We start from the raw sequence: 25,819 nt of genomic DNA on the forward strand, positions 1-25,819 counted from the left end.
GAGACAGGCCCTTTGGCCCAAACTGATCCATGCCAACCAAAATGTCCATCCCTGCAGTTGACCCATATCCTTCTTATCCTTTCCTATCCATGTATATGTCCAAATGCCTTGTAAATGTTGTTAATGTACCTGCCTCAACCACTTCCACTGGCAGCTCATTCCATATGTGTACCACCCTATGCGTAAAAAGGTTGCCCCTCAGGCTCCCTTTTATTTTTTCCCCTCTAACCTTAAACTGACACCCTCTAGTCCTCGATTTCTCAACCATGGGGAAAAGACTGAGTGCATTCACCCTATCCATGCCTCTCATGATCTTATACATTAAACTCCATTTGCCATTTCTTGGCCCACTTCCGCAGGTGATCAAGGTCCTGCTGCAATTTCTGATGACCTTTATCACTGTCCATGATACTGCTTATTTTAGTGTCATCTGCAAACTTATGAATCATGCCTTGTACATTCTCATCCGAATCACTGATATAAATAACAAGCGGTAATGGGCCCAGCACCAACCCCTGAGGCACTCCGCTTAGTCACAGGCCTCCAGTCCAAGTAAATTATCTGACTAAATTGAATCTGTTTCTCGAAAGTTGAGAAGAATGAGAGATGATCTTATTGAAACAAATTTCTGAAGTGGCTTGACAGAGCAGACAATGAGAGGATGGTTGCGCTGGCTTGGGGACCTCAAACATAAGGGACATCTCAGAAGATGTGATTATTTAGGACTGAGCTAAGGAGAAATTGTGAATGTTTGGAATTCTCCACCCAGAAAGTTGTGGTTAATTCACCATTGAGTATATTTAATACTGAGATGCTCAGACTTTTGATTTCTTAGGAAATGGGGGTGTAGGGGAGCTCAGGGAATGGGCAGGGAAATGGAGTTCAGGCAGAAAGTCATGATGATATTGAATAGTGCTCTGGGCTTGAAGCCCATTTGGTTGACACCACGCCTGTTCCTATTCCTTATCTTCTTATCATAACAATGATAACACATCAAAAATGTCTTAATTGTCTGCATAGTGCTTTGGAATATCCAATCATGAGATGTGCTATAAAAATACAATTCTTTTTCTTCTTGCTAAGTCTCCAAAAGCCAATGTAGTCACGCCAGCAAGCTAAACCTTAGATCTGAAGTATCATGGAAAATCAGACAGAATTTGATCTCTCAAGGGCTACTCAGGCTGTCAGCAATGGCTAATGATATGAGACAATAAGCTTAAGAAACAACTAGATGAGAGAAAAATAAATAGAAAAATAATCTGAAAAGCTCAGACAAGATGGCTTGAATAGGAAGAGATATAACTACCAGGACAGACTAGTTGGGACAGGTGGACCGTGTTTTGGGCTATACGTTCAACAAAATCCTAGCACAGTTGGCTGGCCAGCTGGATTGCGATGCTAAGTGATACCAACACAGTGTGTTCAATTCCCGTACTAGCTAAGGTTGATAGGAATGTTCCCACCTTCTCAACCTTGCCCCCTATCCTGAGATGTAGTGACCGTCAGGTTAAACCACCACCAGACAGCTCTCTCCAATGTGACAGCAGCCCAATGGCCCTATGGGATTGTGGCAACTTTACCTTACCACTGTAAAAGGGGAAAGTGAGGACTGCAGATGCTGGAGATCAGAGCTGAAAAATGTGTTGCTGGAAAAGCGCAGGTCAAGCAGCATCCAAGGAGCAGGAGAATCGACGTTTCGGGCATAAGCCTGAAGAAGGCCTTATGCCCGAAATGTCAATTCTCCTGCTCCTTGGATGCTGCCTGACTTGCTGTGCTTTTCCAGCTACACATTTTTCAGCACTGTAAAAGGGGGAAGGCATAAAGCGAGAAGGAAGGTAGATTGGATTGAGAGTGATTTAAGAAAGGATTTAGATGGTATGTGACAATGAGATTTTCTTGAATTTTTTTGTAGGAAAGAGTATGTGATGAGTTGTTTAGGACTTGAGACGGAAAAAAAAAGCTTCCACAGTGAGTCAGCAGAACTCAGCATCTTGTGGTAAACACCAATGAATAGCAGGGACCACAGATACAATCTGCCTGTGAACAATGAAATGGAGACTAGTGGTGTTTGTCATTCCTATGGAACACTCTGTTCCTGTAATTGGATGTCATGACCTTGAAATGATCTCTATTTTTTATTTGCACGTGGCATTAGAGTCTGTAAAAATCTAATTAGACTTTAACTACAAAAGCATCATTAATCTTGTACAATGTTCTGATAGCAAGCAATCTTCTGCTTCCCTAGTACATGCTGGCAAATGCTACAGTAATTTTTACTTCTGTATATAAAAAAAATCATAAAACGACAAGCTAATTAATTGAGGTGTACTGGAGATTAAAAACATTTTGTATTTAATTGGAATTTCAATCAGCTGACAATTAAAAGTAAATGTTTTCATGCTTCTCATCAATGTCTTTAGCCAAATATTTGCTTTGTCTCCCATAATGCCGCTTGTACTGATCAAGTATAAAAAGGGAACGTACTTGATGGAAAAGTTAGGACAATTTGGACATCAAATTTAATGGCAGTTGTTAAATATCCAATGAGTTGAAGTGTGAGGAAAAGCAGGCAGGAAATTGGAGTTGAAGCCAAGATGAGACCAACCATGATCATATTAAATGGCGGAGCAGGCTTGAGGGGCTGAACTCCTCCTAGTTCTTATGTTCTTAATTTCTGTACTATATATGTTCTGCTGCAAACTGACATTAAGAGTTTTCTTCTGTCCCAATCGATCTTTTCATAGCAATAAAGAAAATAGGAACAGGATAAGGCCACTCAGCTTGTCTAGACTTCTCTGTCATTCAAATAAATCATGGCTGATCATCTGTCACATTGCCACTTTCCCGCATTATCTCCATGTACCTTGATGTCATTAGTCTCCAAAAAGCTATTGATTTTCTTGAACTTGCCTAATGATTGAGTTTCTACGGTTCACTGCAGTGGAGTTCATGAAAATTCACCAACTTTTGAGTGAAGAAATTCATCCTCATCTCAGTCATAAATACCTTGCCCCATTAACCTGAGATTACGTCCCTGGTTCTGGACTCAACAACCAGGGGAATCATCTTAGCAATATCCACCTGAGCCCTGTAATAATCTTATAAGTTTCAAGGAGTCAATGCTTATTTCTCAAGATTCCCAGGAATCTTTTTGTCAATCTCTCCTCATAAAACAATTCTGCTACACCAGGAATTAGTCTAGATTATAGTGGTGCTGGAAAAGCACAGCAGGTCAGGCAGCATCTGAGAAGCAGGAAAATCGACATTTCGGATAAAAGCCCTTCATCAGCCCTTCCTGATGAACGGCCTTTGCCTAAAACGTCGATTTTCCTGCTCCTCGGATGCTGCCTGACCTGCTGTGCTTTTCCAGCACCACTCTAATCTAAAAATCACACAATACCAGGTTATAGTCCAACAGGTTTAATAGGAAGCACTAGCTTTCAAAGCGCTAGTCCTTCACCTGATGAAGGAGCGGTGCTCCAAAAGCTAGTGCTTCCAATTAAACCTGTTGAACCATATCCTGTTGTTGTATTATTTTTAACTTTGTACATTCCCAGTCCAACACCGGCATCTCCAAATCACTCTAAACTAGATTCTGGCCTCCAGTATCTGCAGTCCTCACTTTCTCCACTCCAGGAATTAATCTCTGTTGTGCACTTTCAAGGGAAACTATATCCCTCCTTTGATATAGGGACCAAAACGGAACACAATACTCCAGGTGAGATCTGCATACAAACTGCAGGAAGACATCCTCACTTCTGCATGCAAACATCTCTGCAATAAAGGCCAAATGAGCATTTGTCTTCCTAACTGTTTGCTGCTCTTGCATGCTATCTTTATATAATTTATGAAGAAAGTACACTACCTCTTCTCTCACTTCACTTTCTTTCAACTCCATAAATCCCTCAGTCACCAGGTATTTCTGGAAGATCTTCTGTATCGTCTTCCATGCAGATGCATGCAAAATACGGCTTCTCCATCATTTCCCCAGTTCTCCACTGTAAATTCACCAGGCTCCAGCTGTAAGAGGCTGACATTTGTCCTAGCTCATCTTTTCACTTTCACATACCTAAAGAGGCTTTTCTTTGCTGTCCAACTTTATGTTCCCAGGAGTTTTCATACAGTTGAATAAAACAAACAACTATGGATGCTGAAGATCAAACAAAACAGGAATTGTTGGTAAAATCCAACAGGTCTGGCAACATCTCTGGGGAGAAAACAGAATTGTTTTCATTCAGATTTTCTTTTTAGTTTCAATCAGGTTCTTGGTCCTTCTTAACCAGATTCTAAATTGCTCCCAATCTTCAGGCTGACTATTTTTTCTAGCATCCTGATTAGCTACTTTCTTTGATCAAACGCAATACATGCATAAAAAGCAAGAAAGTAGTCAGGGAAAGAGTCAGCCCACTCGAGGACAAAGGAGGGAATCTATTGTGGAGCCAGAAGAGGTAGGTGGGGTCCTCAACAAATCCTTTGTGTCGGTATTCACCACAGAGAAGGAATTAGTGCAGGATAATCTCAGGGAAGGGAGTTACAAATTTCTAAGTCAAGTTGCTATTAAAAAGGAATGGTGTTGTGCATCTTAAAAAGTATTAAGGTCTGTCCCTGGTTTTTAGATTTAGATTAGATTACTTACAGTGTGGAAACAGGCCCTTCGGCCCAACAAGTCCACACCGCCCCGCCGAAGCGCAACCCACCCATACCCCTACATCTATCCCTTACCTAACACTACGGGCAATTTAGCATGGCCAATTCACCTGACCTGCACATCTTTGGAGTGTGGGAGGAAACCGGAGCACCCGGAGGAAACCCACGCAGACACGGGGAGAATGTGCAAACTCCACACAGAGAGTCGCCTGAGGTGGGAATTGAACCCGGGTCTCTGGCGCTGTGAGGCAGCAATGCTAACCACTGTGCCACCGTGCCGCCCATTAATTCACCAGGATTAATTCACCGTTCTGATGGGATCTATCCCAGAATACTGAGGGAGATAAACACAATAGCAGCATTCAAGAAGCATCTGGATGAATACATGAACAGGAAGGAAATAGAGCGACACAGATCCTGTAAGTGAAGTCAGTTTTACTATGGAAGGGCAAAATGTGTCAGCGCAGCCTTTTGGAGGGCGGGGAGGTTGAAGAGACTGTTCCTGTGCTGTATTGTTCATTGTTCTTTGATCTAGCCACAGTTGACTTGTCTTTCTTGTTGGGTATTTGTGTCCTAGAGGAAGGCTGTGCACTGTTTAGAAATCCATCTCGTACACACTCAGAATTCACCCTCCATGTCAGTTATGTTAGTTTAATTAATGCAGTCTAAGTGTAAAATGTAATTGCCAATTATTACTATTCTACCCACATTTTATGCATCTCTAATTTCCTGATTTAGACCATTTCAACATTACCATATCTAATAACCAACCCACCAGTGTAGCTGCCCGGTTTTTATTCTTAGCTATATCCAAACTGATTCAACAGCTTGATCCTTCAATCGAATATCCTCTATTACTAATGCTATAATATCATCCCTTAATAAGAGTGTTGCCCCACCTGCTTGCCCGTTTCTCTTATTCTTCCTAAATGCTGAATATGTTTGGATATTCATTTCCTAATCTTGGTCACCCTGCAGCCACGTCTCCATAATGGAAATTAAATCATATCCATTTATCTCAATTTGTGCATTCAATCATTTTTGAAAATGCTGTTGCAAATTCAGATAGAGTGCCTTAATTCTCCTTTTGATCCTACTTGATGCTTGCTTTTGCTTTGTCTGTCTTTGATTATGCCGAAGATGGCGACCTAATGATAATGTCACTGGATTAGTAAACCAGAAGCTCATCCTTCAGACATAGTTTCAAATCCCACCATGCCAGCTGGGGAATATAAATGCTGGCATTTCATGGCCAGTTATGATCAGTGATAGTGGCCATGAAACCATCACTGCCATAAAAACCCATTTGGTTCAGCAACCTGCCATTCTTACCTGGTCTGGCTTGTATGTGGTTCTCGTGACCCTCAGCAATGTGGTTGACTCTTAAGTGCCCTCTGAAATGGCCTTGTATACCACTCAGTTCAGGGCTTGAGAAACAACTTTCCACTGACAGCCACACCCCATATAGTAATACATTTTTAAAAATTACTTACAGGTTTTGCCAGCCTTGTCTACAAGTCAGTCTATAAGTGTTTTCCGGAACCTTCCAGCATTTATTAGCAGTTAATTCCATTCTACCGACAATCAAATGGCTGAATCAGTTCTTTGCTGATTCCCGTGACAGTGCAATAAAAAAATACATAAAAGATAGGGCAGTGTCACAATACAGTGCCTTTACTTCTGTCTGATACAAGCAAGGTAGGAATGGTGACATGACTCAAATAGAGTGAGTGGAGGGGGACGTGCAATTGCTGAGTGCTTCTCATGCTTTTGTTGCATTTATTCTTATCGGTGGCAAATGATGTGAGTTTGGAAGGTACTGTCAAAGGAGCCTTGGTGAATTGCTGCTGTGCATTTTGTAGATGATACACAGTGGAGGGAGGGCATATGTAAAGGTGCTGGTCAAGTGGGCTGTTTCATCTTGAACTGTATTAAGCTTCCAAAGCATTATAGAAATTATTGTTGTCGCCATAGTCTTACCAGACCATAGGGGCTGCTCACCCATTAGAGAGAGAAGCGACTGGTGTTGATTTAACCTGAGGACCACCAGACCCCAGGTGATGGAAGAGGTTCAGAAATAGAGTCCTTCATGGTAACCTCAAACCAGTGATGGGAATTGAACCCATGCTGTTGGTATCACACTGCTCTGTAAACCAACAATCCAGCCAACTGAGCTAAATCGATTCCCATGGGAATGCACTCATTTAGTCAAGTAGGGAGCATGTTATCACACTCTTGACTTGTGCATTGTAGATGGTGGACAGGCTTTGGCAGGTCAGGAGGTGAATCACATGTTGTAGAAATCCCAGCTTCAGATGTCCTCTTGCAGCCACAACAGTTGCCTGGTTAGTCTAATTCAGTTTCTGGTATTGTCCCATACCTCACTACATCCAAGTAATGGTAGCAGCAACTACTCCATAGCATATGAGCTATAGAAGGAAGTAAAACAAAGATAAAGAAACTGTATTTATACAACACCTTTCATGGCCTTGAGATGTCCCAAAGCATATTGCAGCCAATTATGTATTTGGAACGGAAGTCCTTAACGTGAGAAACAGACACAGCAACCACCTGCAAACCTCAATGCTTGTGAGGCATTGCAAAATATTTATTACTCAATTGGAGCTCTTATGCGCAATCGGTCCATGCTGATGTTTATATATATATGAACTTCTTCATCTATCCCCATCAATGCACCTTTATATTCTTAACTCTATCCTGAGTCGACCTAGGTTCTACCTAAATGCATCAATCTATGGGAGCTTTAACACTTGCTTGAGGGAACAGGCACATTTTATTCAAAAGACTGGTGCAAAGACGGTCCATCCCTATTACTACATTACAGCATCCGCTGATATTTACACATGCTTAGGTCTCTGGAGCGGACCAAAGGGTCTGTTTCCATGCTGTAAGACTCTAAGTGAGGAGGAGTAAATGGAGGATCAGAAGTCTCTCCGTCCAAAATTCTCCTTAGTCTAAATAATTCTTGATGAAAAGAAATCCCCTCTTCTTCACAGACACATAAGTCTTCACTGCACTCAACTTCAATGGATTTGAAGTGCTATAAAACTAATGACAAAAATTCTTGTTTTTGTTTTATTTCTTTGGTGAATAATTGATCCTTCTCCTTCAGTCAGTCTCCAAAAACTGCAGAATTACCATTCCCAAAGCAATATATCATTGAAGGATATAACAGAGTCTAGAATGGACCTGTCAAATTTTGCACATACTGACAGCAATGTCGATATAGTAGTGATTTGTACCAGCTACAAGTTATTCCTTCAGGTAGTCGTGCTGATATCTTCTATAGCTACCAATTTAATATCATCCTATGTCGTGACTATAATTGTTGAATGGGTTATCCGTGCCATATAAAAAGAATCCTACTCATTTTTGGTTTCAGTATTGAACACATTACAAAGCCACTCTTTGTTTTAGACAAAGGTTAACCTAATCTTTTTGTCCTCACGGAGTATAGGAAATAGCTGGCCAGCTTTTCTAATACACTGTATTCTATCCCATAGGAGTATAAAGGACTATGTACATCTGCAAAGTGAAGTCTATGTTCCATTTCTTATTCATAAGGGGCAGGTAAGAAAGATGGGATGTTGATTCCTACTAAATGGAACTCATAAATCACTTTAAGCAAGGATTTAGCATTAAGACCATGCAATACTCATGGCCAATACCAAATAGGTTACAGGTAACAGTGTATAATAATTCATTGACTCTGCAATTTATAGTTACTGGCAACAAAATGCTGTTCTCAGGACACAAACTTTAATTGCAAGAGGCAATCAAAGAAATGGAAGATGTTATCATATTCTCTGGAATGGCTGAGGATCGACAGCGAATGGATTACTGTGAAGCGCAGTGTAGCAGATCCCGCCAACACCGGAGAGGTGAGAGGTCAATTAATCAATTTTGGGCAATATTGATTGAAGGAGGGCTCTCAGTCAGGACTCTGGGCAAACCCAATGCTATGTGTCATGTGCTCTTCATCTGAAACACTGCAATGGGCAGTGGCCAAAGCAGCACTCCTTCAGCACTGAAAAATTAACAAACATCATGCGTCTGAAAAGGAAACAATCGTGACTTTCAGAAAGTCATAGCTTTCAAAATTCCTCTGAAAACTAGTGCTTCTGTACAGAACATAATGTAAGGCAGGACATGGAAATAAATTGCAATTGAAGAAGCTTTCAGAATGACTGTATTTTTGTTGCAATCACACAGCTTTCAAATTTTCAGGACTGAAATAGCATTATTTGCTGTCAGAGTATCACTGTCTGGCCAGTATTTGATGCCCAGTTGCCCAGAGGACCATTAAAAGTCAACAACATTGTTGGAGTCACATGTTGACCAGATAAGCTAACAATGGCAGTATCCTTCTCTAAAGTACATGAGTGAACCAGAAAGGATTTTCACAACAATGGCTTTGTGGTTATCATTAGACAGTTCCAGATTTTTAAGATTGAATTGAAGTTCCACCACCTGGATTTGAACTCATGTTAAAAGAAACTGAGGACTGCAGATGCTGGAGATCAGAGTTGAAAAGTGTGGCAAAGGGCTCATGCCCAAAGCATCGATTCTCCTGCTCCTCGACGCTGCGCCACACTTTTCGACTTTGAACCCAGGTTCCCAGAACATTATCTGAGTCTGCGGGTTTAAATAGTTTAGTGATAATACTACTAGGCTATCACATCCCCCAACTAGGCCAGTGTCTTCCTGACATATTGGCACTGATTGTTACCGGGTTGTGCATCTAGGATGGGATGATATTTTAATGCCAGAATATCATTTAAATTTTTGCTGTATGTTCCCTATGGGTAGACTGAAAGGATCTAACGTCTGCAGTATATGGAAGAAGCTGTAGGGTAAGTTGGAGTCAGCAAGACTTGAGGCAGGGGCCATTTGGTCTCAAAGACATGGTAGGGAGGGTCTGAGAATTACAGAGATTAAAGGTTAGAGTTTATCATTGGGGACAGGGAGCAGAGAGATTATGGCGGTGCGATAAGAGTATAGAAGCATCAGGAAATTGAAGAAACAGGTACGTATTTTGTTCACACAAAGGGGGAAAAGATCTTCTACTTTATTAACTAGCTCTGAAGCAGGGTCACTGGACTTGAAACGTTAATGCTGCTTTCTCTCCACTGATCTTGCTAGAACTGCTGAGGATCTCCAGCAATTTCTGTTTTTGTTTCTGATCTTCAGCTCTTTGTGTTATGTCACTGACATAAATGCAATAATACTGCCATCAGTGACAGAATCAGATAAAGAATAGGTTTACTCCTGACTAGCATCCCTCCCTGGATAATGCTCCTGAAGTACTTCTCAGTTTCCCCTAACTCTACAGTCCACCATCACGGCGTTTGAACGTTCATGATGACACCTTTCATCACTTGCTCTTTCTCCAACCTCCCTCTGAGTGAACTGATGAAATTAAGTACAGCTATTCAGAGGTTTGCTTCTTCAGCAGCTGACCTGTCTGCAGGGAAGTATATTGAAACTCTGAACAACTGTCAGATGCTGAAGGTGAGTGTCAGAGAGACAGATCACGCCTCGACATCTGTTGCATCTCAATCTGGGTCTCAAAAGTGAAAGGTCATTGCCCCAGAACAGATGCTGAACAGATGCCAACAACCTCACCACGGTCAAAGAGGAATAAATAGACCAAATGATGAAAACAGAGTGAATTTTCTCAAAAGAGTGTGCTGTGATGCATCAAGTCACTCAGCAGCAAAGCAAACCTGGCCAATATTTATTGCTTACCCACCATCACTGAAAACAGACTATCTTATCAGATAGGAGAAAGTGAGGACTGCAGATGCTGGAGATCAGAGTCGAGAGTGTGGTGCTGGAAAAGCACAGCAGGTCAGGCAGCATTGGAGGAGAAGGAGAATCAACGTTTCAGGCAAAAGCTCTTCATCAGGACTCTTGCCCGAAATGTCGATTCTCCTGCTCCTCGGATGAAGCCTGCCCTGCTGTGCTTTTCCAGCGCCACAGTCTCTCCCTTATCAGTTAACTCATTTCATTGTGGAAGCTTGCTGCACACAGGTCGGGTGCCACACTCCCTGCTGCTTTATTAGAGCGATTGCACTTCAAAAGCAGTCATTAACCACCCTGAGACAGTGAAAGGCACAACATAAATGCATGTTATTTTTATACAAAAATTTAGCCATTACTCCAAGGACTGGTATGTTCTCTGAGCTTTAATTGGTGGTGTATCTTTAAGAATGACATTGTTGCATTGCTGAATGAATGCAAAATAGGCACAAGTTAAAATTAATGCTTTAATTCCAGAAGGTATTTACACAGCTGCAATTTGAGATACCCTCTGCCCATTCCTCCCCGAAATGGCTTGCTCAAAGTACCGTGCAGTTACAACATTTCCAGTCTTTCTTGGTTAATTCAATACTTTACCTCAGATAAAATAAAAATGCTGGAGCCTTGGAAAAATAAACATGCAAAGCTCCACTGATGGGTGCCCAAATGAAACCTTAACCTGCCTTTCCATTTCTTGGTTGCTGTCAACCCTCTCTTATATTCCCAATCTTTTTGTTAACCGTTTCTGGGCTTACCCGAGAAAATGAATAGACGTTGTTAACTTTGAAGGAAGATATAAAGTTTTGTTCAACTTCACTAGCTGAGAATATTAGAGGAGCAAAAATCATTAGTCAAACGTTTGGGTTTGAGTTACTGAAGGGCACAAGAGTGAGTGAAACGTGCATTAAACAGGAGGCGGCATGCACTTTGAAAATCTACCATGGAATGATTAAATGTCAGGACAGTCAAACAGTGAGGCTAATCTCTGCAGATTAATATGTGTCTATAAAAGGTTTAATGATACTGCTTAAAAATCTGTCTTAAACAAAGTCAATAGTCTCTACGGGTACATCACTAAACGAAGATGCATAGACACGCGTTGTGAGTATTTTGCGACTGAATACTTAGCAGGCATAAAAGAAATTCTTGAAAAAAGTAATGAAGACTTCTATTGTACAGAAATGTTGGACAGAATCTTCCCAAATGCTGAATGATATGGCCACTGGTGAGAAAGTCGGGACAATCACATGGGACTGGCAGAAGCTTCCAGCCAGGCATTGAGCAGTGAGACAAGATTCTCACTAGTGAGCATTGAGAGGCCTGTATACATGCACTACCATGAATTAATATCCTCAATATAAAGTTTTCATGCCTCATTGAAATGCCATCCAGAAACTGAACTGGATTCACCACATACACACAGTGGTTACAAGAGCAGGTTAGAGACTGGGAATACTGCAAAGCTTGTCTACCATCTACAAGGCATAAGTCAGGAGTGGGATGGAGTACTCCCCACTTGCCTGGATGAGTGCAACAACATTCAAGAAACTTGACACCATCCAGGACAAAACAGTCCACTTGATTAGCACCACATCCACTCCATCTACCACTGATGCTTAGTAGCGGTAGTATGTACTAACTACAAGATACACTGCAGAAATTCACCAAAAGTCCTCAGACAGCACCTTCCAAACTCACGACCACTTCCATCTAGAAGGAGAAGAGCACATTCCCCTCCAACTCACACATCGTCCCAAATTGGAAATAGAAAGCCATTCCTTCACTGTTGCTGGGTCAACCTCCTAGAATTTAATCCTCACAGGCATTGTGGGTCTACCTACCACAGAAGGACTGCAGCAGTTCAAGGTGGCAACACCACCATCTTCTCAAGGGCAATGAATGCTGACCCAGTCAGCAACACCCACATCCCATGAGAGAATATAAAAGGTTCCTAATCTCCCATCTGCTACTCAGAAACTAGACTGTCACAATTCCTGACATGAAAAACACAGCCAATACCATGGGGTCTCAGTTCTCTGCTTCATTCTCCAAATCTCAATCAGTCATGTCAAGGCATGCTCCATGGACAACGACCACACGTACGCCTAGGTTCCCATTGGCAAAGCAGGTTGCCAATTGCCGTCTAACATGCCCAGGCAAATAAATCAAACCATGCAGGGTAGCTGTGGGTTGGCAGGGTTTAACTGGTTAAAGATGACACCAGCACCAGGAATCGTGGGAGGTCCCAGCAGCGGTGGGTACTTCTGCCTGAGGTGAAGACAATGAATGGTCTGCCATCAGAGGCATGGTACATAGGGCAATGAGGCGAGTTTGGGATCATGGAGAGAAATCCTCTGTAGAAAGCAGAATCACCAATCTGAACCATACCTGAGCCATGTACAAATTGGCAAACAATAGAATTAGAATTAGAATTCCTACAGTGTGGAAATGGGCCCTTCAGCCCAACAAGTCCACACCGACCCTCCAAAGAGTGACCCATCCAGACCCATTCCCCTATCCTATATTTACCCCTGACTAATAACCTACACTATGGGCATTTTAGCATGTCAAATTCACCTAACCAGCACATCTTTCAATTGTGGACGGATAACGGAGCACCCATAGGAAACCCACGCAGACACGGGGAGAATGTGCAAACTCCACACAGACAGTCGCCCGAGGCTGAAATTGAACCCGGATTCCTGGTGCTGTGAGGCAGCAGTGCTAACCACTGAGACCCTATGCCTCAATAACATAGATTAGAGAGGTAGATGTGTAGTTCAAAGATTGGTGTGGGAGAAATGGGTTCCAATTCATAGGGCACTGACTCCAGTAGGTTCCTTTGGAATGGGCTTCAGCTGAACCATGCTGGTTTTAGTGTTCTTGCAAATCATATAGATAAGGTTGTAGATGAGCCTTTAAGTTAATTTGTGACAGGAGAATTCAACTAATGAGAAGTTTAAAAAATCAAAATGAAACAAGCGACTAGAGATGCAACATTATGAAAAGGTGAATACAAAGCAATGAGTGACAGAAAGGGCCAGAAGATATAAACAGAACAGGGCAACAAGATCACCAGAAAATAATTTATCTGGTTGTTGTTGCTGTTTGTCCACACAGTGGCTGCTATGTTTCTTACATTGCAACAGTGACTACATTTTAAAGGAAAAGAATAATTGCCTGTCAAGAATTATGGGAGACTTGAAGTTGCAAAATATGCTATTCGAATATATGTCTCTTTTTTTTTAAATTTTAACATTGTCATAAGATCGTTCCTAAACAATAAATTAACAAAAGTATAAACCTATTCATTTTTTAGAAAGCTGAAGTCTGTTCTTGAAGTACTCATTGATGGATATGGTCGATAATAACCTCAATATTTATTTGTGTAAAGCTAATGACAAATCCATAGAAAACGGTTGTCCAGAATTAAAACTGACAGCCATATCCGTGCACAATGTAAATTCTGCAAACAGTCAAAATGCTCTTAGGTCAATTTGTATGCTAAATGAATGGCACCTTAGGTGAAATCTATAAAAGTTGAGTGGATTAAATCCACCCCAGCTCCTACCTGCTCTTCCCGAAATAAAATTGTATTTGCAAAACAAAACCGGGAAGCTGTAGCAACAGATTATAATCTGCCTTCTAAATTATACACACTTTGCATTAACCAAAGAAATTACTTTCTTAGATACCAGTTGGGGATGTCAAGTTGAATTCACACTGATGCACACTAACTGCATGTGGAATCTTGTTAGATGTACTTACGAGTAAGGAAGTGTCTCGTTCACTAAAAGGATTGAAGGGAATTTATTATTCTAGTGCAGTACATCTAAATAATAAAAAAACATTTAGTCCTGCTTTGGCTGCTGGGCATATCCTTTTGTGTCATGCGACATGAGTCTCTTCCTTCTATTCAGTGGGTCGGATGGGAAATCGAATAAAACAATTACTCATTCTTATACTGCACAGTGTGGCACTGGGAGAGCAAGCTCAATCCCTGGTCAGTACATAGTTATTGCCCATCCCTAGATTCGAATGCAAGTAGTATCACCGAATCATACAGTACAGAAGAAACCCTTTGACCCATGGATCACCATGAATATACCACTACCAACACTAGTCCCACTTTCCAACTCTACATCCATAGCTTTGAATGTTATGACATTTCAAGAGCTTATTCAAGTACCTTTTAAAGGTTGTGAGGTTTCCTGCCTCAACTTCCCTCCCAGGCAGTGTATTCCAGTACCCCATCCCACCACCCTTAGGGTGGAAAGGGTTCTCTTCAATCCCCACTAAACCTCCTACCTCCCACTTTAAAATGATGCCCCCTTGTTATTGATCCTCGACTAAAGGGAACAGCAGATTTCTATCTATCCTGTCCACGTCGTTTAAAATCATATACAACTCAGTCAAGTCCCCCTCAATCTTCTCGACTCCAAAGTAAATAACCCGAGCTTATCCAGTCTCCCTTCACTGCTGAACTGCTCCATCCTGGAAATAGCCTGGTGGATCTCCTTCGCACCCTCGCCAGTACAATCACATCATTCACCTAGGGCAGAGACCAGAACTGCACACAGCTATGGCCTAACCAAAGTTCTATACAGCTCCAATATGACCTCCCTGCTCTTATAATCTATGGCACGGCTGATAATGACAATGTCCTGTTTCCTTCTTAACAACTTTATAAACCTGTTCTACCTCCTTCAGGGATCTATGGACAAGCAGCCCAAGATCCTACTGTTCTTCAGAGCTTCCTTGCGCTCTGCCATTCATTGAGTCCTCCTTTGTCTTGTTCCTTCTTCCAAAGTGCACCACCTTACATTTATCAGGGTTAAATTCCATCTGTCACTGATCTGGTAATCTAACTAATCCATTTATTTCTCCTTTAACCTAACACCTCTATCCTCACTGTCATCCACAAACTTATTTATCATCATTCCTCCACCACCCCATTTTCATCTACGTCATTTATGATTCTCAAACAGGAATCCTGGGTATACCACTGTACACCAGGCTCCATTACACAAACAGCCTTCTACCATCATACTCTGTCTCCTGTCACTAAGCCAAATGTAATTCCAGCCTGCCAAGTCACCCTGGATCCTATGAGCTTTTACCTTCTTTATCAGCTGCCATGTAGGACTCTGTCAAAGGCCTTGCTGAGATCGATATAACTACATCAACTTATCCTTATCCAAACACTTGGTCACCTCCTCAAAAATTCCACCAGACTTATTAAGCATGACCTCCCTCTGACAAAGCCATGCTAACTAGCCCTGATCAAACCATGCCTCCCTAAATAGAGATTAACTTTCTCCTTCAGTATTTTCTCCAATAGTCTCCCTTGTCATGAGTGATTTGATATTGTTGAGTGACTTGCTGAATCATTTCAGAGGGCACTTAAGAGTCAAGTGAGATACTTTATCAGTCATATACAAGCCAGGCTGGGCAAGGAGAACAGGCCTTCTTCCTTAAAGTGGCATTAATCAATGGGTTGGATGTTTACAGCTGTAACAACTTGACAGTTCACTTTTAAATTCATTCATTCACAAGATATGGGCAACACTAGGTAGGCCAACACTTATTACTGTCCCTTATTTAGGGTGCTGCAAGCTGCCTTCTGAACTGCTGCAAGTGTACCCACCATACCGTTGGATAAGTATGTCCTCCTAAGTGGTAGAGGTTGCAGATTTGGAAGGTGTTGTCAAGACAGTTACTGTAGAGCATCTTGTATGGTGCATGCTGAAGCCATGTTGAGCGATGGTGCAGACAATGTATGTTTAAATGGTGAATGGAGTGGCCAACAAGATTGCTTGGTTCTAGATTGTGCCTCTCCAATGTCAGCGAGCCTGCATTCATCCACGGCAGACAACCAATTTCAGAATGTCAGTCAGGCTCTCAGTGTGGAACACGTGCATGCACTGGAAAACTCATATTAATATACAGGACACCGCTCTTAACACAACAAAGAAGTGATCGTCAATCTCTGGGTCATTTCTTGTGGTAATGTCTTGACCAATCAGAGTCAATCTGCCTGGTTTAAAATTTAAACATAACAAGGATGTTCACTGTCAGTCACTGAGTAACTGGTGCATTCACAATGGCAAACCTCTACCAAGCAAAGTCCAATTAAATGGCAACTCATCAGCACTCCCCTCTCGTATGGTCTAAATGATAATTCTGGTCAATTGTATTGTTAGGTGCAATAGGGAAAGCTTTCACAGAATGTGTAGCTTTTCAGCAATACTCAAGTTCTATGTTGTTAACCCAGCAAAACTAAAGGATGGACAAAATAGCTCGAAGTTGAGATGAGTGTAATTTGGCAAAGAACTTGGAGCAAATACTAAATTCCAAATGCCTGGTCCATTTGTCTTTCTAGCTGGTAGAGATGGCATATATGGGAATAGCTGTCAAGAGAGTTGTTGGAGACCATCTTGTGCATAATACACATTGAAGACACGTTGAGCTTGTGGTGCAGGGAGTGTACGTTTGAGCTGGTAAATGGATCGGCAAACTGTTTTTTACTAGTTTGTACTGATTGTCTTGAATGTTGTTGGGTCTGTACTGATCTAAACAAAAGGAGATACTGACTTGTGCCTCATTAATGTTGCAATGGCTTTAGAGCATGCTGCAGTACAGGTATATCCAACCTCTGATCTGCCATAGAGTCATAGTCATATAGTCATAGTCATAGAGTCACAGAGATGGAAACAGACCCTTCGGTCCAACTCGTCCATGTCAACCAGATATCCCAAACCAATCTAGTCCCACCAGCCAGCTCCCGGCCCATATCCCCCAAACCCTTCCTATTCACAAACCCATCCAAATGCCTTTTAAATGTTGCAATTGTACCAACCTCCACCACTTCCTCTGGCAGCTCATTCCATACATGTACCATCCTCTGTGAGAAAAAGTTACCCCTTAGGTCTCTTTTATATCTTTCCCCCTCACCCTAAACCTACACCCTCTTGTTCTAGACTCCTCACCCCAGGGAAAAGACTTTGTCTATTTACCCTAGCCAAGCCTCTCATGATTTTGTAGACCTATATAAGGTGACCCCTCAGCCTCCAACATTCCAGGGAAAACAGTCCCAGACTATTCAGCACCTCCCTGTAGCTCAAATCCTCCAACCCTGGCAACATCCTTGTAAATCTTTTCTGAACCCTTTCAAGTTTCACAACATCTTTCCGATAGGAAGGAGACCAGAATTGCATGCAATTTTCCAACAGTGGCCTAACCAATGTCCTGTACCGCCGCAACATGACTTCCCAACTCCTGTACTCAACACTCTGACCAATAAACGAAAGCATAGCAAACACCGCCTTCACTATCCTATCTACCTGTGACTCCACTTTCAAGGAGCTATGAACCTGCACTCCAAGGTCTCTTTGTTCAGCAACAGTCCCAAGGACCTTACCATTAAGTGCATAAGTCCTGCTAAGATTTGCTTTCCCAAAATGCAGCACCTCACATTTATCTGAATTAAACTCCATCTGCCACTTCTCAACCCATTGGCCCATCTGGTCAAGATCCTGTTGTAATCTGAGGTAACCCTCTTCGCTGTCTACTACACCTCCAATTTTGGTGTCATCTGCAAACTTACTAACTATACCTCTCATTCTCGCATCCAAATCATTTATATAAATGACAAAAAGTAGAGGGCCCAGCACCGATCCTTGTGGCACTCCACTGGTCACAGGCCTCCAGTCTAACAAACAACCTTCCACCACCACCCTCTGTCTTCTACCTTTGAGCCAGTTCTGTATCCAAATGGCTAGCTCTGCCTGTGTTCCGTGAGATCTAACCTTGCTAACCAGTCTCCCATGGGGAACCTTGTCGAACACCTTACTGAAGTCCATACAGATCACATCTACTACTCTGCCCTCTGCAATCCTCTTAGTTATTTCTTCAAAAAACTCAATCAAGTTTGTGAGGTTGCCCTTGGAACATATTACATTGTGACTGGTCAGGATAACATTATGGTCAGTGATGACCACTGGGATGTCGATATTGCGATATAGTATGAAGCAAAGTCAGGGGAGCCAAATGGTCAATTTCACTGACTCCAAGTTCTTTTTTAATTCCCACTTTTAAAACTAAACTCAAAGTTTCATGTTCGGATAAAAGGTGATTAACCTGAAATCTGATTCTCTCCAGAGATGCAGCCTGTCCTGTTTAATATTTCCAACATTTTCAATTTTAATTTAAATTTAAATCTTTAATTTGCCATGGTGGGACTTAAATCAACATTGCCTGGATTACTAATCGAGACCTGCGCATTGCTAACCCAGTAGTGCAAGCACAAAGAACTAATCCACTAACTTATTCAGACCTGTAGGATGTTACAAATTCAATGCTGGATGTGAGCCACTGGTCAGTATTTTGTGACCTTATTCAGGATTTTGGAGAACATTAAAAATATTCACATATAAACCTCAGAAGCAGCCAAATAAATTTTGAATCATGAATTTTAAATATGTATCTGGGAGGTTTTTAACCTCCCAGAAGGTTGTAAATCATTTTCACAGTATAATTGTTTTTTTTTTCCCTATTCTTATGGGTGTGAAGTTAATTCTAACACTGAAGGAAGTCATTCCCTCACCAACCAAAGTTCTGCTTAAAGTTGTCAACCCTCCATATTTGGACTGGAATCTCCAGAAGTCCCCAAAAATCAATCTTCAGGGCTGTGTTGTAAGATACTCCATGAGAAAAATTCACTGGGACACCGAGCAAACCATGCATTAATGATTTTTGAATGATTCTGTATATTATTTATTTAAAAATTGCAAAAGGTTAAAAAGCCAATTTGACAGTCCGTCAAAATTCATCTCTGGAAGATCCACTCTGCTTTCCAATGAGACAAAACAGATAGGGAATGCTGCAAAGATGGTCATATTTGGTGATCAATTGTGGGAAGGCACGTTAATTCATTCCCAAGCCAACTGAATCACAAGATTGGGCACTAAAGCATTTCCTGTTAAATGCAGCATTAAAAATATTTGCTTCCTACGTACTACATCCATATTCCAGCAGACTCTCTTTAAAGTGCTCTAGATACTTAATTAAAGTGAGATTAATTAAAAGTGATTTCAACTAAAATTAAAATCACTTCTGTATCTGAACAGTGTAATTAACACGCCACTCACAAGGCACTTGGAGACAGAAAGTCATGTGACAAAAATCTGAGTAATTCATTCAACCAGGGATCCGAACCTTTTTACCTGCCTATTGAATGTCAACCTTTCCTTCAGATGGCAGGGACCTTATCTCCATTTCTGGAACTCCTGCCAGAATTTCCAGTCTAGGGCAGGAGGTGGAACAAGTTTTTCAAGAGATTTATTCATTGTGCCACACACACAATGTGTTGATGCAAATGAGACTGAACAATAATTTTATTTTACACAGAAGCATAGGCTACATTCAGATGTAGCCAGTGTCGAAAAGAAACAAAATGGCTTTTGTCCATCAATACCTCTCGACTGACTCCTCTCTCTTCCTTTAAATGCTGCTTCATACCTTTTGGCCATACCTTTAGCCACTTAACCTTTCTACAGCTTGGTATTGAATTATGCCCAATAATGCTCTGGTGAAGCGCACTAGTATATTTTACTGCATGCAAGGTGCTACATAAATGCAAAAAAAAAGCAAGTCCAACTTTTGCACAAATTTGCTTTGGGATAGTTCTTATCAATTACTTAGTGTTTACGCTGGTGGATTAGTAACTCACAGTTCCAGATTAGCAATCCAGGCAATGTTGGCTCAAATCCCACCAAGGCAAATTAAAACCTTGAAATAAATATAGAAAATGTTGGAAATGCTAAGCAAGACAAGCTGCATCTCCGGAGGGAATCAAAATTAATATTTCAGGTTAATCACCTTTTACCAGAACATGGAATTTTGATTTTAGTTTAAAAGTGCGAATTAAAAAACAATCGATGCAGAACAACACATAGGCCACAAGCAGAGGTGGGCATACTCTGATGCAAACATCCATGGGTCTCAATGGTTGCCTGTACACTTGACTGCGGCTCTGAACCCCTTGTAAAAATATGCTTCTCTTTGCATCAAACAAGTTCAGAGGGAGGGAGAGAGATTTTGAAGACAAGAACAAACACAAATACATTTCTGATCCTCTCCATTCAATGTTTGAAAGATGAATCGGAGATTATTTCAGTTCATCCACAACAATATGGATCAGAAAGATGCAGAATGCCTGCCGTTAAATGCACATTAAGTACCCCAATCATCTGGAACTGTGTAGAGCAATTATAAGGTAGTAATCTCCACTATTAGCTCTAGAAAACAAAAACAACCAGATCAAATCTCCTCCCTTCAAACTATGTGAGCCAACCAGTCCTTACCTCATTTACGTCAATGCCATTTTTCTTCATGTACTCTCTGTCATTTACCTGACCACCTTCCATAAACTCCATGGTCAGAACACGACTGGTTGACAGTTCCCAATGAATCTTAGGGACCTTTGGGAATGAAGCACAAGACAAATCGACATTAAAGCACCTCTCCTGGAATCCAGATGACAAACAAGAGATGGGTATAGCTCCTGAAATACTGGCATTTGATTTTATCAAGTTGTCACATAAACAGCATTACTCAGTGCTATCAAATGTCTTTATTGTTAATGTGCAGAAAGAGGTTATTTGCAAGATTTGTTCATACAGAATGAGAGCAGGTGGCATGTACCCCCTGGCACTGGTCAGAAAAGCTGATGCCCCTGGGATACCAGAGAATGCAGGAAACTGGATCCAAAATTGGCACATTGACGGAAAACAGAAGGCAGTGGGCCATGGATGCTTTTGTAAATGTAAAGCAGTTTCTAGTGTTGTCCCACAGAGTTCAGTGTTGTGTTCCTTGCTGTTCATGGACTATTATGGATCTGGAATTAAATGTGAGTGACATGATTGGGAAATATGCATATTACAAAAATTGGCCATATACTTGATAATGAAGAAATGGCTGTTGACTCCAGAATTATACCAATAGGTTGTTTGGGTAGCCAGCCAAGTGCCAAATGGAATTTAATTTGAAGAAATACAAGTGAATACATCTGGAGAATACAAACAAAGCGAGAAAATACACAATAATTGAGTGGATATTGGGAAGGGTATTGGACTTGAGAAACCTTGGAGTGTATGTCCACAGGTACTTGAAGATGGCAGAATGGATGGATGAGGTGGCAAGGAGTATATAATAGAACGCTTTCCCTTGTTGGATGAGGTATAGAATACAAAGCAGGGATTTAATTCTCGATAAGACAAACCTGGAGTTGTGGATGTAGTTCTGATAGAAAAGACCTTAACGTCCAGGAGAGACTCTAGAACTTTACAAGAATGTTGCCAGGGTTTGAAAATGTCAGCTATCAGGAAAGATTGGATAAGTTGGCATTGTTTTCCTGAGAACAGATGAGGCTGGGGGTGACTTAAATTAAGAGATGCTGGAAAAGAATAGGTCTGCTATCCTTTATGGAGAAGTTAATTACCAGAGGGCACAGATTTAAGGTGATTGGTTGGAGTTTTAGAGGGGACACGAGGAACATACTTTTCACCCACAAATCCTCAAATCGTTCATATGTTTTTTGAATCTGCATTTGAGGTGCTGCAGTCTGAAGGCTGGGAGTGCTGGACCATGGGATTCGAATGGATGGAAGCCTTTACAGCTGGTACAGACACAAGAACTTGAAGAGTTCTTCTCAGTTTCGTAACCTGTCTATGTCTCGATGGCAGGGGCAATGTGGCTAGGAAGCAAATACTATATAGAGTCTGAAACTGAGTCAGTAAAATTGAAAACCTCAAGAGGTAGGTGTGTCTAGGAAGATAAGACGAAAACGAAGTGAAAAGTTTAAAAAAGAAGTAATCAGAAAAACCCATTCCCAGCTCCATACTGAGAAACAGACAATAGGACTAAACAATGATTGTAAATAGTTATCCACATTCATAAAATGGCTCCAAACTGAGTGGCCGACAGAACTTCACAAAAGATCGAAGCTTTGAGATCAACTGAATTTCTGGAACGAGAATCAAAAGATATTAAGGGAAAGATGTGGAGAAACTGCTGGGAACAGAGAGATCTTGCTAAAAACTACCCTCCTAAATTTCATTTCTAATACTTCTTCACACTGCTCTGTTAGGATGTCAATCCTTCTGTGAGATCATTATTAAACAGAGTCACTTTGAATAAAAAGGTGAAATGCAGGTTCATTCAATCGTCTCCAGGTGATACAATAGCCCTTTGGAGGCTGAACAGAATGAACTCACCTGCTTTAAATGACAGTGAATCATTGAATCTGAGAGCGTAGAAGGAGGCCATTTCCCCCCATTACCCCCTCTCTGGGCAGCACTATCTTTTCATTCTCTCTCTCTCCTGCACTTTAACAGTCTCCCCAATCCCACAGCCCCACTCCTTTCCTCCTGATCTTTCTAGAACAGGAATATATAGCCCACAGTGAAGCCCATTTTGTAGCCAGGTTTCTGGCCCTGACATCAGACTACAAGTGTTTATCTGTGCTTACAGGTCATCAGTCTGATCTCCCACACTTGATGCACTTACATAATGCACTATAAGCAAAATTAAGGTCTTACTGCATTCCCTCTTACTCTGGCTTTACTATTGCCAAATTTTGTGCTATCAGTATTTTCTAATTATATGTGGACTGCTTTATTCTCTGGGTGGCATGGTGGCACAATGGTTAGCACTGCTGCCTCACAGCACGAGGGTCCCAGGTTCAATTCCAGCCTCAGTGGCCGTCTGTGCGGAGTTTGCACATTCTCCCAGTGTTTGTGTAGGTTTCCTCTGAGTGCTCTGGTTTCCTTCCACAGTCCAAAGATGTGCAAGTTAGGTGAATTGGCCATGCTAAATTGCCCATAGTGTTAGGTGCATTAGTCAGAGGGAAATGGCTCTGGGTGGGTTACTCTTCGGAGGGTCGGTGTGGACTTGTTGGGTCGAAGGGCCTGTTTCCACAATGTAGGGAGTTTAATCTCATGTAATCTAATGCTACATTCCAATTCCCATCTCTTGTTAAACCCTTGTCAACAGCATGAGTAAACCACCCCCTGCCATCTTACTTCAGAGGCAATCTATTTGGCCCAGCATCAGTCCCACTTCCATTAGAACTGCTCCCAATGATGTTACATCCACTCTCCATCAACTGGCTTCATTTGCTCCCACTTTGATGTCTGTACACATGAGCACATTACAAAACACAATCTATACAAGTAATCCAGAACCCCATGATAAAGTTCCAAGGAGTCTGAATCCCACAATGACAAATGGTGCAATTTAAACTGAATAAAAACATGGAATAAAAGCTAGCCTAATGGTGACCATTTCTCCAATTTCAATTTTCATAAAATCTATCTGATTCACTAATGTCCTTCAAGGAAGGAAATTGGCCATTCTTTCTTGGTCTGGCCGACATGTGATTCCAGACACACAGTAATGTGGTTGCTTCTTAACTACCCTCTGGGTAATTTGGAATGGACATATCCAGCAATGTTCATGCCCAATGAGCACATTAAACAAAAAGCCTGTCTTCCACAGCAAATATAGACAATTTCACCACTAATTGTTTCCTGTTTTAACTTCAGAGGCTCAAACCACAAATGGCTCAGTTTCACAGTTAGGACAGCAACATGGCAACCCAGTTAAGTCGTATCTTATATAGATTTTAAAAAGTGTTTGTGGATGACAGAACATTTCCCAATTCATGAACAGAGTATTATTTAAATGGAGGAAATCGGAGAAATTCAGAAAACTGCAACACAAGGGGACTTGGGGTGGGGGGGAATGTGTGCCTGAAACAGAAAGCTAGCACACAGGTGCAGCAGGTAACCAGGACGGCTAATGGAAGGTTGATCCTTATTTCAAGGGGGTTGGAGTATAAGAGTAGTGAAGTCTTACCACAACTGTACAAGACACTGGTGAGACCACACTTGGAATACTTGGAATGCAGTTTTGAGCAAGGTTATTATTTCATTGGAGGCAGTTCAGAGAAGAGTGACAAGGATGATCCCTGGTATGGAGGGATTGTCTCATAAACAAAGGTTAAACAGGTTGGGGCTCCATTCTCTGCAGTATAGAAGAATGAGTGGTGATCTCATTGAAACTTATAGGATTCTTAAGGGGTTGGACAGGGTAAATGCTGAGGGAATGTTTCTCCTCATGAGAGAAGACCAGACGGGCATGATCTCAGAATAAAGGGGCACCAATTTAAGATGAGGAGGACTTTCTTCTCTCAAAGCATTGTGGTTCTTTGGAACCCCTTGCCACAGAGAGCGATGAGGGCTGAGTCCTTGTGTGTATTTAAGGCTGAGATTGATAGACTCTTGATTGGTAAGGTAATCAAGGGTTATGGGGAAAGGGCAGGAACATGGATGTGAGGAATGTTGGATCAGCCATGATCCTATTGAATAGTGCAGCAGGCTCAAGGGTCTGAACAGCCTACGCATGTTCTCATTTCTTATGCCACCTACAGTTAAGTTGGTCAATAAGGTTTTAAAATGAGTACCTTGAGAAACGGAAACTGCTTGAGCATATAGGCCACCTTCTCCGTGTTTTGACCTTCTTTCAAGAAATCCAGTTCAAGCGGCATGTTTTTCTTTGCTTCATCAACCAGCCATGCAAAGCTGAATTCAGGAAACGTCCACGACACAAACCGAACCAGAAGCTGTTAATAAAACTCTGCATTACAACTGATGGCAGTGTTGCATATTCGACAATATGTCGTGTCCTTAAAAGAAACCTCCTTTACCCTTTCTCCTTGTTGACAAATTTAGTAATACCAACACATTTCATCTTTTGTAGCTCTTTACAGAACTGAGCCTGAAATGCACATGACCGTGGTCATTGATGATTCTCCTCATTGGCCAAATATAAGAACATTTCAGGATTGTACAGACTTAACAGGGAGAGCTTGAACATTATTGTGGCACTGGAGAAGCATAGCAGGTCCCGCAGCATGTGAGGGGGGTGGGGCTGGGGGGAAGGTAGCTAGGAACGTGATAGATAGATGAAGGTGGGGGGTGATGTTGATAGGTTGGAGCGGAGGATGGAGTGGATAGGTCGGAAGGAAGATGGACAATGACAGGTCCACTTTCCTGTCTCCTCAATTTACAGGAGACTACATCGAGAGCAATTGACACAGTAAATGAGATGTTTGGATGTGCAGGAAAATCTCTGCCGGATATGGAAGGATCCTTTGGATCCCAGAGATTTCCCTGTACATCCAAACACCTCATCTACATTGGGGAGACAGGACGCCAACTTGCGGAATGTTTCAGAAAACATCGCTGGGACACGCACTAAACAACTCCACCACCCTTTGGCTGACCAC

The 25,819-nt window shown here is 41.7% G+C and overlaps 1 protein-coding gene across 1 annotated transcript in view; it reads right to left on the reverse strand.

The window, feature by feature from the left end:
• adck1 (aarF domain containing kinase 1) overlaps positions 1–25,819 on the reverse strand; it is a 567,898-nt gene that overhangs the window by 212,387 nt on the left and 329,692 nt on the right. Inside the window, exons 6-7 of the mRNA XM_072568152.1 lie at positions 24,995–25,153; positions 20,835–20,951 (exon numbers count right to left, since the gene is read on the reverse strand). Coding sequence (XP_072424253.1) covers positions 20,835–20,951; positions 24,995–25,153 — 276 coding nt within the window. The remainder of the gene's footprint in view (positions 1–20,834; positions 20,952–24,994; positions 25,154–25,819) is intronic.

Source organism: Chiloscyllium punctatum, chromosome 4 (genome assembly GCF_047496795.1).
Source record: "Chiloscyllium punctatum isolate Juve2018m chromosome 4, sChiPun1.3, whole genome shotgun sequence".
Taxonomy (NCBI): Eukaryota; Metazoa; Chordata; class Chondrichthyes; order Orectolobiformes; family Hemiscylliidae; genus Chiloscyllium; species Chiloscyllium punctatum.